This window comes from Nannobrachium achirus, assembly GCF_963921795.1.
Source record: "Nannobrachium achirus genome assembly, chromosome: 9".
Taxonomy (NCBI): Eukaryota; Metazoa; Chordata; class Actinopteri; order Myctophiformes; family Myctophidae; genus Nannobrachium; species Nannobrachium achirus.
The window spans coordinates 34,357,043-34,370,650 of NC_137818.1; the positions used below are offsets into that span (position 1 = coordinate 34,357,043).

Consider the following 13,608-nt stretch of genomic DNA (forward strand, 5'->3'; position numbering starts at 1 on the left):
CCCAATTGTAACTCTTGTTTCAGAGAAGTAACTCTGAAACCACCTGCTATTCAAATAATTTTACTATTACACTCCCATAATCATACAAGATGTAAAAATTTAATTTTAGGGAAGAAAAAAGAAAACAGCCAACCTAAATGTATGGCTACTCAGCACTTTTCAGCCTTGAGCCTTCCCAGAAATGTAGGCCTACTTGGGTAAAAGTAAAATATGTGGCCTTGGAAATGTACTCAAGTAAGAATAAGTATAAAATAAATGTAATAGTCAAGTAAAGTAGAAATCCTCAGAATCATACTCAAGTAGGCCTACAGTAGCCTACTCAAGTGCATTTACTGTCCACCACTGCTGAAGAGGGACAGTGATGGAACTGTAAGAACGCAGATGATGGCTACTGTAGAGTTTTTACTCAAGTAGGTGTAAATACCACAATGCAGAAATATCATCTGTAATGTCGGCATCAACATATAGGCCAGGGTTTCCCAATAGGCGACCCGTGGGCCATTTGCGGCCATTCTGTCCGGCCTCCAGCAACCCCAGTCAACACATTTTTTGGGGGGACTATAAGCTTACCATAGTCATAGTAATCCTTAATCATTTTTAATCATATTCAAGGGCTTTGGAGAGAAATGAGACAGACTGCACTGCAGAGGGAAGGTGTGTGTGTCTGTGTCCAGCTGCCGCTCTGACATCAACTCTGACATCACTGTAATGTCAGGGGAACCAACTCTGGCTTCACTGTGATGTCACACTAACAGAATCCCTTTTATGCCCATATATGGAGTTCCCTGATGTCATCGATATTAATATCTAACAGGACTTCATATGGGAATGCCCATATATGGAGGCCACATCATATGGCCAAGACAGCCCATATCTGTGTGGCTGGTTCCATAGATAGGGATCTCCATGTATGGCCATAAAAGGGTATGTGCTGCAGATGTCATAGACATCATAGGACTTTCACATAACAAATAACTGAGTAAGCATGTTTGGGCTCTCACAGCATATCTCCATGGGTACCAGGGACCTCCATATATGGGTAACTGGTCCGATATACATCACTGGCCAGATGGCCAAGACATGGTGTGACCTCGCTTGTTTCCCTGAGGCGTCTTACTAGTGTATTCCTATGTTTTGTAACAATAATATAAATCTGCAATGTGACTTTAACTCAAGTTTATATAACCCAAATAATAATAGAGAAGTAAATAATATAACATTTGATTACAAATTCGAAACAGTCAAGTAAAGTAAAAGTAACTTACAAGCACTTGAGTAATGTATTTAGTTACATTCCACCACTGCAGATGGGATGACAGTGACAGAGTAATCCGAGTTCCCAGTAGTTTTCGCCAGCTCTTGCACACAAAAAGGAGAGGTGAGAAACAGAGTGACAGGAGGGTCACGCCTACACCTGTACTAATGTACACAGAGGACTGGGGCCTCCTAAAAATAAGGCAAAACAATTATGTTCTTTTTAACACATTTTAGCACATTCCACAGTGATTAACACAATCTGATTCTCCTCCCTTTGAAGAAGAGCCAGCCTTTTATTAACCTTTTACCTATCTTCTGCACGTGGTTCCCTGGCAGCATTTTGTAGACACTAGAGACAGTCACAGCAATACATAATTTACACTGTTGGGCATGCGATCCTTCCTTCCTCCCTTGAACTCTCTGGGAAATAAGGGACCCAATAGCAGAATCTGCCATTTAAAGTGCTTAAGCAGTAGCTCAAGTGAAACACAACTAGGGATGCACCGATATGGAAATTATTGGCCGATACCGATACCGATGTTTAAAATAACAATTTAGCCGATAGCCGATACCGATATTTGTTTATTACCTTTTTGGTGTTATAATATCTCCTTCTGGGCCAGGGAAACAAATACATCATTATAAGAAATAACTGTTCAGAATCTACTCTCTTGGTAGGCATGCAAATAACCAACACACCATCATAGCCAGCGCAAATGTATGCTTATGAACAACAGATAAATATCGGCTACTGCCATCGGTTAATGTCAGCTTTATTTGCCGATACCGGTATTGACCGATAACGGCAAACATCGGCCGATACCGATGTGAGGCCGATATATCGGTACATCCCTAAACACAACAATAATAAAAGAGGTAAGATCAGGTTAAGAGTCGTAGACTACAATTTGGAAAAGATTAAATCAATTAAAATCAAGGTCATAAACATTTGTTTTAGCTGCTTATTAAACGGTCAACTGAGGTTGCCTGTCAAGTTAGATTAACTCAGCGAGATATATGAGTTTAATGACACAACACACAGCTCTGAAGTGTTTTTATGAGCCTATAGGTTCCATGGCAAGGCATAAATTACTTACGATTTGTGTCAAGACAGACATTTTGAGGAACATCTGTGCAAGATTAATGGGAGTGTTTTGACATTTGTTGCATTAAGTGTTTGTGGTGTTTGTGGAACAAGTTGAGAGATGGCAGCTCTAATGCTGCTATCTTAACCTAGATTATGCTTTATCTCAGTGGGAGCCTTCTGGGCTAAATACAGTATAAATACTAGAAAAGGTGCTCATCGGAGCACAGGTCTCTGCCAGATCAGGTTATTGTGGGCCAGCAATGTTCAAAATTCCCCAATCAGCATGGAATATGAAAAATCAGATGCATCCGTCTTGATCACTTGCAGAGAAAATGTTTACCGATGTGTGTGAAATTTGGATTAAATCTGAAGGAGTAATATGAAAAGATGTCTTTTACATATAGACGTCTGCCTGGTGGTGCTATAAAAGGCAGATGTGAAAAATGAGGCTGATTTGAAAAGTTTCAAGTGACATTTCTTCTTCTGCCTAGTGGGAATGTGTGTGCAAAATCTCACAGAAATCGCACACTGTGTTCATGAATTTTGTTCAAAACGGAGCACTCCTGCAAACTTTGGAAGCCAATCTTAGCCAGTCAGGATGGAATATGAAAAATCTGAAAGACCTGTTTCATTTAATGATTATAGAGATACTGTGTATATATTTGCATGATGTTTGGAAAAAATCTATATTAGTGTCAAAAAATTGGTTTGCTAAAATCTGCCTCTTGGTGGCGCTATAACAGGCGGATCTGAAAGATTTGGGGCAGAGGTTCTGCTCTGGCATCCAGGGAGTGTGTGCACAGTTTCGCTGCGAAAGGCCCAACGGTCATGGTGCCAGAGATTAGCTGGTCACAGAGACAGACAGCCCCTCTTCTACTGACATGGCCCAACACCACACCACTCCACACCGCCCCCTTGTGCCAGGTTTTCCACTACAAGGACCTGGGTAGAGTGGTGTGAACGTGGTACTAAACATACTAAAAAGTATCCAATCCAAAGTAAGTCTGAGCTAGGCCAAACATTTCATATAATGACTGATCACTCACTGACTTTTCGTTTAGACCACCAGGAAATATATTTTGTTGTAATACATGATAATAGATTCTGTTGTGTTATAATCACTGCTATAATCCATTATAGTGTATTATAATTAGGATAGTTGTAATACAAATGTATATTGTATTATAATCACAGTTAAAATGGTCAATTTGTTTCTTACTGATAGGTGTACCTTTGTGTAATGGAAAATGAAGATATTTTCATGTGGTGTGGTGGTGTAGTGTCGTGTAGTGTGGTGCTAAAGCTGCAGTGGAAAGGAGGCACACACACATGGACACACCAACGGAGGGATGTAGTCTCAGCCTTGCCTTTCAGTCTGGTGGAGACAATAATAAACCTAAGGGATTAAGACAGAGTGGAAAGGATCATAGGATTTAAATAGTGAGAGTAAATGAATGGAGAGCACGGAAAGACGGAATAATGAGGACACATAACCAATTATGAGAGTTTCATGGTACAACCAGATTGTTTTGGCTGGAGTTTCTTCTGAAGAGAGATTCCTATCACGCCCTTTACTATAGCTTGGTGTAGGTGTGTGTGTGTGTGTGTGTGTGTGTGTGTGTGTGTGTGTGTGTGTGTGTGTACGTGTGTGTGATACAGTGTATAAAGCAATGTGTATACAGAACTTTGCCATCTAGTTGGAACGCTGCTATCATAGCCTGCTATCTGAGTGACAGTGAAACATTTGCTTAGACCACTGATAGTGTCAATTCACGTCAGGAGAAAGCATGTCCAGAATGCTGAAGAGCTCACTGTCAAACAGGAGGAGAGGGCAAAGGTGCACACAGCGCGACTGTATTGAAGTGCAGATGAGCTTAAAGATATGATTTGAGCTCTCTTTGTATACTGTATTATGTACTGTATATGCATAGGTTTGTTCCATGTCAGTCCCGATTAAGTGTGTGTGTGTGTGTGTGCGTGTGTGTGTGTGTGTGTGTGTGTGTTGGTGTGTGTGTGTTTCTTTCTTTTGTCAGTTTCATCATGCTCTCCATTCTTATACATCCATTTATTTTATTTTAAAATAACGCATATGGTTTTGTCTTTTGAGTATAATTGTTCTATTGTAGTATCGCTTTATCTTTACATAAAAGACACTAAATAAATTAAGTTTGATTTGTTCCACTATAACTATCCCATTTGGCCACACCTTCATCAACCCTTGCGTGTCATTCAGTGATTTGTTCGTTTAAAAAGACATTCAACCTACAAGGTACAGATCTCCCCACCTCCTACAGTGTGTGTTCATACTGTACTATGATGTTGACCAACTTGCATATTAAATGAGCACCACACCCAGCACTAGTTTATGAGTGAGTGTTCATGTAAGCGTGTCATTGTTGTCAGCTCTGTCAGCAGTGTGAGGGCTGTACTCTCCACGGTTGAATGAAAATCCTGACTGACATATTTACCAAGATGCCAACTTTCTGCATTTGATTGAAAGCACCAAAGCGAGTGATCTTTTAATGCAGGTTCTTCACTGCCTCAAGAAAGTTGTGTTCAAGGCATATTAGCCAAGTTTCAGTCTCAAGGGCCAGTTTCTATGGGGCTTTTAAGCCGTGACATCATTTTGTAGGCAGAGGAGAATCTGCCCCCAGAGCATTTTCAAAAAACAACGACTAAGAAATAACGACTAAAGTATAATTCTAACACTTTCCTTTCAACAACAAAGAGAAGAAAAATGTGTAAATAGTAAAAATAGTAAAAAGATTCACAGAAACTGGGGGCAGAAATTCTCCTCTGCCTACAAAATGATGTCATACTTAACAGCCCCATTGTCCTATGAATATGGGCTTCTACATATATTTACACCTACATATAATTTAAGCATCTAGCAGACACTCGTAACAATACAATAGTATACAATATGTGGATGACATAACATCTGACTGGCCTTCTGCATCTGGGTTGTTGGGACAGGTGTGCATACTAGTGTAGGCCTATTATGCTACCAGGTGGTAGAAATGGTCTGGAGGCATTCTGTAAACAAGAACAGCAGACCTAGGGACTGACCTTTCTGTCTGTACTTGGACTGAACAGATATGAATAGTGTCACATAATATCACAGCCAACATGGATCAACATGTACATACAGTACATAGGCATGTGGACGTATGCATATAAATATAGGCAGGCATAGGTACATGTTCAATTGATCCCCTGTTGTGTGTGCATATAGATACAGTATATATACTATCATCATGGTAAAGGTCATACCTAGCATGTGTCTAAATAACATACTGAGCATTTTTGGACACAAAAGCAACACATCTGCATGGTATAACTAGCATCTATCAAAAATAGCCAACAAGAAATGATACAAGGAAGGACTGAGGAGTGCTAGGGGGTGAGGTAGAGTCGCAAGTTATCAGAATAATGACTTATGAAAAAGGAGAGTGTTGAGTGGATCCTATAAAAGCGAGTAGAGTCATGTAGTGTAGTCTAGTTGAGCCGGTTCTATGCAATGGAAAAGTGTGAGAAGGGGGTGTAGGTCCTGAAGGGGGTGTAGGGATGGATCATGTCTTGAGGGTAAGGGGGTGCCACTGCATCATGCCATTGATTGCCTTGTAGGTCATCATTTGAATTGGATGCAAGCAGAGGCAGCCAGAGCCAGCACAAGGGGGGAGATATGAAAATACAGGAAGGTTGAAGACCAGGAGTGGTGCGGCACTCTGGATCAGTTGTATGTTTGAGTGAGCATGCTGTGTGAGGAAGGGTCTGATCCTCCAGATGTTGTAGGCTAAATTACAAACCTACAGGATCGATGGCTGCAATGTGCCCACTGACTATACCGGACCACTCCCAGCCAGTCGACAGTTAGGAACCAGAGCCAGTGCCAGTACAGGGTGTTGTCGAATGGAAAGTGAAACATCCTTGCAGGGTGCAGGACCTACCGGGGAAGAAGAGAAGCTTAGTCTTGTCTGCATTGAGCTCGAGGTGGTGGGAAGACATCCACAGAGATGTCAGTGGAGCTAGACATGACACTGATGTACTCTTCAACCTGCGTGACAGAGGAAGGAGAATGTAGATCAAACATTAACCTGCTTAACAATTAATTCAGCCGCCATGAGTCATTATAGACCAGTTCTCTTTTAACCTCAGAGAGGGAAAGTTTTCTTTGAACAAAGTGAGCCTTGTCACTGTACCTGCTATCGTTGCCGTAAATTATATGCTATAGGCTATAAATGAGAATGACATGTAGTATATGTAATGTGTGTGTGTGTGTGTGTGTGTGTGTGTGTGTGTGTGTGTGTGTGTGCGTTCATTGTTTATGTGCACAGAACACTATCATACCTCTGTAGATACACTCCTGCCTTTGTATGCTCTGCCTGATAATAGCCAGCCCATATAAAATATATTTTTTAGAAGCTTTTAAAGCTCAAGCTCTTAAATGGATGTCAATGCATGTGTAATAAAACAATAATACAATATTTCAGTGTGTAAATTTTAGTCCAGAGGGGCAACAAAAGCAGACATTGATAAACATGTCCAACCATCGATGTACTGCCAAATATCCATCTTCAACCGCTTATCCGGAATCGGTTCACAGGGGTAACAGTTCCAACAGAGAGCTCCCACACTTCCCTTTCCAGACCAACATTAGCCACTTCCTCCTGGGGATCCCAAGGCGTTCCCAGGCCAGTGTGGAGACATACCGGCAATTCCTCCCCATCTGGTCCTTGGTCTGCCAGAGGGTCTCCTCCCAGTAGGACCTCCCTAGAGACACACTCAGGAGGTATCCGTACTAGATGCCCGATCAACATAAAGCTGTCTCCTTTCAAAGTCAAGGAGTAGCGGTTCTACTCCCAGTCTCTAAGGGAGAGGCCGGCCACCCGCCTGAGAAGAAACCATTACTGTAGGTTAAATATAAGGTTTGGACTTTGGGTGTATTCTTACGATATCAACTCATTGTAAGGGTGTGGTAACACCTTATTTAATGTTATATGGACACACTGCAAGTGGCCTACCTCAGACAGACATAATGTTGTCCAGGATTTGACACTGATAATACTGATAAGGCCTTTGTTGTAGATAAATGTTAACCTCTGACCTACAGTGTCTTTCCCGATATTCCAGCATGAATGGAGTCATTGTTGCTGTCGGACGGAAACCTTGCATGTCCAAAGCCATTTTAACATAGTGAAAATAGTCAATCTACAAGTAAGTGCGATGGGTTGCGAGCTTGTAGATCAGCTATTTTCACTACTTTTGTGCCACACTCAGTTTGAAACATGGAGATACGAGGTTTCTGCCCGACAGCGATGATATGCAACTTCTGTGCAGTGGCAGGAAGTAGAAGACCACATAATGATCATAATTACTACATACTACTATAACTAACTTGGAAACAATGTAATGCTAATGGCTTCTAAACTAATCTGTAAAAAGGATAACAGAGTGTTACTGTTTAGTGCACATTAAGCCTGATTTTGCTTTGTTGATCCCCTCCCAGTGTATTTTCAGTTTTCAAAGCGGGAAAGAAAGTGACACGTCACACGACACTGTTGCTAAAGTAAGCCGGGTTCAAGTGAGAGAGACATTATTGTAAAGCCAGTTTGAGTGAAAGTGGGCTTCTGCCTTGCATCACTTTTCAACACACAGTATATGTCCCTATCCTTAACAGAAATGGGACAGTGCCATCTAGCAAGCCAACTGAGAACTGCACAACATAAGGCATACAGTACATGGTAAGTGTGTGCATGGTGGTACATGATGGATCATTTACCTACAGGTTACGGAGGGTTACTGTACGTGGGTGGAGAGAATACCACTGAAAAGTTCAAAAGACTCTGCAGGCACTGTGTGATTTTATTTGTACGCTCTACAGTGTAAATATACAGTTTTCACTTGCAGACTTGACCAGAGGAGTGATTAGGCATCGTCAACCACAGTAGGCACAAGCCACCCATACAGTAGATGGCCATTTGATGTCAGTTTTGCACAACAGTCTTTTTAAATCAGGCTTTTAAAAATGTTTTGATGAGAGGCACATTTCTTTTTTAACCTTTGGTTGACTATGCACTACATTTTTACAAAATGATCTTATTAAAAAATAAAAACAAAATACAACAGCACCCCATTTACTGTAGCTCTTACTTACATAATGAACAACCACAAGTTAGTCAAATCATTGTCAACTTCCCCACATGGTTGCAGATAAAAGATGAGTGCCAGCCTGAGGAAAAACAAAACAAAAGAAAACAAAAACAAAAAAATCTGCTAAAACCGGAAACTGTGGCGATAGCCACATTTACAGCAAATCATATATGATAACCATTGCATTTAACAAACAATGAAGGAAAAAACAAATCGGCAGCTCTACAATTATTTAGTGTTTTGTCAGGCAAAGTCTACCCCTGTGCATTTTATGTGGTAACCTTAGTGTGGGTATGTACCTTGATGTTGTGTATACATGGAAAGAAAAAGGAGGAAAGAAAAAAAGATAAAATTCAAAATCCACATCATTTATGAGGTTTGGTGTATAACACCACTCACTGTGCTGGTAAAATACAAAAAGGAAAAAAAAAAGAAAAAGGAGAAAAAAATAATTCACCTATACAAAATGAGTATTTACCTTGGTTTGGCTTGTATAGACAGTACCATTAAGAGTGTAGTGTACATATCCTATACATCAGTGCTCCTGAAGTTAAGGCCTTATGAACCAAAACACATTCTTATCCCCAACCCAATGTGGAGGTAGAAATACTGCAGCAAAGCCCATATACACTCTTAAGCTGAAAACGAAAAAACTAAACAAAACAATAGTATATAGAATCAGTGAACAGCCCAAGTAATCTTTTTCATTCAGGTTTTTGGCGCCACCAAACTGAAAAATACGAATGATAACATGCATACTGATAATGAATGGGGGGGATTAGACCACTTTGGGACAAATATTAAGTCGGAATTCGTTGTTTATATTGATCTAGATTTTTACATTAGCACATGCTTTGACCTTAATCTCTCATCCTCCAAAATAAGTACAGCAGAGTACCATGGACAGCTAGGAGCTCAGTGTAAATGCAGCCCTTTACTATGGTTCACTCAAATATACACAAATAGGACTAACAATTCAATATGTAGTGTATTACACTTCTGCTTGTGTGCCTGATGCTGGTCACTGTTGCTTAAATTTCTGATAAAATCCGAGCGTGACCCAAGACACACTGTAGTGTATAGTGTAGCGTTCCCTACACATTACAGAATGTGTACATACTGTAGACTAGTGTAGTGTACATCAGTGATTCTCAACCTTTTTAATTCAAAGGACCCCCGTTTGATATGCACTAGGCCACAGGACCCCCCAAGATTTAATACAACTGTGTGTACAAATGGAACAATGGTCCATTCGGTTCCATTTGTACACTCTCAAGAGTTAGTTACAGTTGTCCATTAAGGGTCCATTTGGTTCCTAACTATCAATCATTTAGTTGGGGACCCCCAGGAACCCCTGGGGTCCCCAGATTCCACATTGAGAAGCACTGTCCTAGGTCATAATACGCACTGTAGTGGAACAACATTGTAGTAACATTAACACTGACCGGACACTAGCTTAGCCTCTCATACCAGACGTCTGACACTAGTTATAAAATCCATATGGCTTCCAATTAAATAGGGCTGGGCGACATGGGCTAAAGTAAATGCATCCGACCAAATACCTTGATATCAATATTGTGACGATGATATAAAGTTTCTTTTTGTAATTTCCAAAAAGATTTTCAAACCCAGCGAAAACTCTACAAGCGCACGGCGCGTCTCATCGCGACTGTTACTTTTCAGGCTTACACGTTTCAAGCTTGTAGATCTGCTACTTTTGATGGTTTTGTGTGACACTGATGAAGTAGAGAAGAATTTACGAAAAAACAAAAAAAACAAAAATGAATATGGAGATGAGCTTTCTGCCTGACAGCAACGTTATGATGCATTTTCAAATCTCCCTGCACCCCCACAGCAGGTGTCAAGCCAGTGCAACCTTAATTGCAATACATACTCCTTCCAATGTCCAAAACCTTTCTTCGTAAAAGGAGGCGATATATAGTAACCACAAATTGACGTCATTCCAAGCTTCGGAAAGGTGGTCTCAGAACTTTTCCACGAAAAGCCCTGCACCTCCAGATGTCCTGACTCTCCCAACTATAGTTCGGAAAGCCTTTCCGAAGTGGAATATATTTCCCAATGTCCGAAGGAGTATGCCTTTACTGGAAGACCGATGAGATTCAGCAATATGTTGATCACGAGATTGCGACCACGTTCTGCAATGTTGGTATGTTTTAATTAAAATTAATTAACCCATACCTACTTTACCATGCTGTCAGTGCCCCACCCCGCCCCAATCAATTTCCCCCTGCGCTTGATCTGTAATTTCCGCTGTTTGACACGTTTTTTTAAAAGTATAAAATAAGGCACAAGTGATTTAAACCAGAGAAAAGAGAACTCTTAGGCCATGTCACAATATTCCGATACCACTAAATTGACAGACGATATCTGGTCTTGTATAACGATATAATAACTTATTGCTCAGCCCTACTAATTAGTGCACTATTGTGTTGTAGCTTTATCCATTCAGTCATACATTCACCAGAAGCATTGCGTGTATCTGAATAAGAACAAACTCTAAAAACCTATTTTCGCAAACCACTTAAGGCCCTGTAAAATTTGTTGTCCGACAAATTTCTAAAATAGATGATCTACAAGCTCACAATGCGTCGTGAGCCGGGATAATGTGGCTTAACTATGTCCAATAAAATCAATTTAGTTTCAACCCATTTTCTATTGCAATTGTGTGACGTTTCATCATAATAACCTGTCAGTGACTCAAATAACAAACACATTAAAACATTCCGTCAGGCAGTGATGTTCCAAGGCCCCAATTGTCGCTAATATGTCGATTGGATTTTATAAGTAATCTTCTGTAGTCAGATCAGAGAGAAAACGACCACAATATGAAATCATGATTTTCAACAATAATAAAAAACAAAAAACTTGATCAATATAATAATAGCCACACGTCATTAATCTCTTCCCAGTACGGGAAAGTCCTGTGATCTTTGCGTGGAACTTAAAAAAAAGAAAAGAAAAAAAGAAAAAGCACTCTGTGGCAATGTTTATGCACTGCAGCATGAGTCTCGTCCTGCTGTGACGGGTGTATTAGAATGGGAGTCTGCGTGTCCGACAGATAGAAATAGTGTTTGTGTGTGGTGGGGAAAAAGTCTATAGAGAGTCTCTGCATGTCTATGAAGCAGTGGGGGGCGGTGTGCTAGTCCTTGACTAGCCGGTAAACATGGTACTGGGCTCCGTGTTCGCTGGTGGACACCTCAAACACAAATGCAATGCACAGCAGAGTCTCCTGGGTTTCTCTGTTTGACACCACCTGGTGGACGAGAGGAGAACAACGACAGGGGAATTGCAGAGGGCCTTGATACAACAAGCCACAATTAAATCAGACAACACACACAAATGAATAGAAAAGTTTGCAATTCACACACACACACACACACACACACACACACACACACACACACACACACACACACACACACACACACACACACACACACACACACACACACACACACACACACACACACACACACACACACACACACACACACACACACACACACACACACACACACACACACACACACTCCTTGTGGGGACACTAAAGGTTAAAGGAGTAGTTCACCCCAAAAATTGAGTCTTATAATCCTGTAGTGTATGGGATGAGGCATGACATGACACCGAAAGCATAAATAATAAATTGTATCCCCAACTCTAAAAACCTTTTAACCATAAGAAACACTTTGCCTTCGTGTCAGAGGGATTATATTACCAGCACTCAAAGAAATGTCCTTCGGGTCATGTATGGAGTTTTGGTCCCCACAAGAACAGTAATACATATAAACCACCCACCCACACCCACGGATATAGTTACTTGTAGGATGGTGAAGTTCTCCAGTACACTGTTCATCATGTACTTCTCTGGCAGGTGTTTCAGTTTGTGGATGAAGTTGATCATGTATTCACACATGGGCGAGCGGTGGATGCGGAACATACACTTCCCTCCTTCCACGCGTGCATATTCCGTCTAGATCACACAATGAAAACACATGCATACTGACATCATGACCGCTGAACAGAATATGGTGCCATATTACAGTGAGAGTTCACAAACAAAAACTACGCAACAATATGATCATGGAGGTAATAGACATTGATAAGGATCAGCATGTCTGGTTGTATCGTGTTTGTCCACAAACAGAAATACGTTGAAAATGGAGGAGCGGATTTTCATTCTTGGTGGGAATGATCTGTAAGCTGCTCCAAAGCGATAACTTAACGACTTGAACCATAGCGTTTATGTTCTGGGGGGGCGAACATTGCACGAAAATAGCCGATCTACATGCTTACGATGTAATGCTTTGTGAATATAGAACTCTGGGGGGAGTCTGGTCAAGGCAGTATAGGGTTCGAGTTAAACTTTGGGTCAAAATGGTCAAATTACAGTACATCAGAAATATATCGGGATGAGAGAGATGTAGATTGTAGGTAGGACAAAAGATACTGGTGTGACCAGGATTTGCATGCGTTTAACTTTTGGAAAATGCATTCCTCAGAAACAAGGGGCCCTTTGCAGTAAAGCCCTTTGCACACAGGCGCGTTTATCCGTACGGATAAAACGGACAATTTCACTTTTTAAAAAGAAAACAATGATTCTCTACGACCTCATGCACACCGGATCCGAATTGGCCGTGCGACGAGTGGCTGCGGCCGTGCGTTTTTTCCTCGATCGAACCCAGTTCGATTTGTGCGTCTTGTCGCATGCGGTAAAAAACTCATCACAGTTGTGTTTCTTCCGTTTGCTGCATTAATAAAACGCATTGGATTTGGTGTGCAGTGCTGTGCGGAATCTGCGCTGCGGATCCCAAAAGGAGTGATGAGTTTTTTACCGCATGCGACAAGACGCACAAATCTAAATGGTTTCGATCGAGAAAAAACGCACGGCCGCAGCCACTCGTCGCACGGCTAATTCGGATCCGGTGTGCATGAGGTCGTAGAGAATCATTGTTTTCTTTTAAAAAAATTAAATTGTCCGTTTTATCCGTGCGGATAAACGCGCCTGTGTGCAAAGGGCTTAAGAGATCTAGAAGTTGAATGACAGAATGACATAGGTACACACAGACACATTCAAGAGGTGTTCCTCTTAC

The 13,608-nt window shown here is 41.1% G+C and overlaps 1 protein-coding gene across 1 annotated transcript in view; it reads right to left on the reverse strand.

Moving 5' to 3' along the window:
- Positions 1-10,767: 10,767 nt before the first annotated feature.
- The window catches only part of tead3a (TEA domain family member 3 a), a gene marked incomplete at its 5' end in the record, with an annotated part of 35,658 nt that continues 32,817 nt past the window's right edge, over positions 10,768-13,608 (reverse strand). Inside the window, 2 exons of the mRNA XM_080732696.1 lie at positions 10,768-11,771; positions 12,336-12,488. Coding sequence (XP_080588822.1) covers positions 11,658-11,771; positions 12,336-12,488 — 267 coding nt within the window. The 3' untranslated portion in view covers positions 10,768-11,657. The remainder of the gene's footprint in view (positions 11,772-12,335; positions 12,489-13,608) is intronic.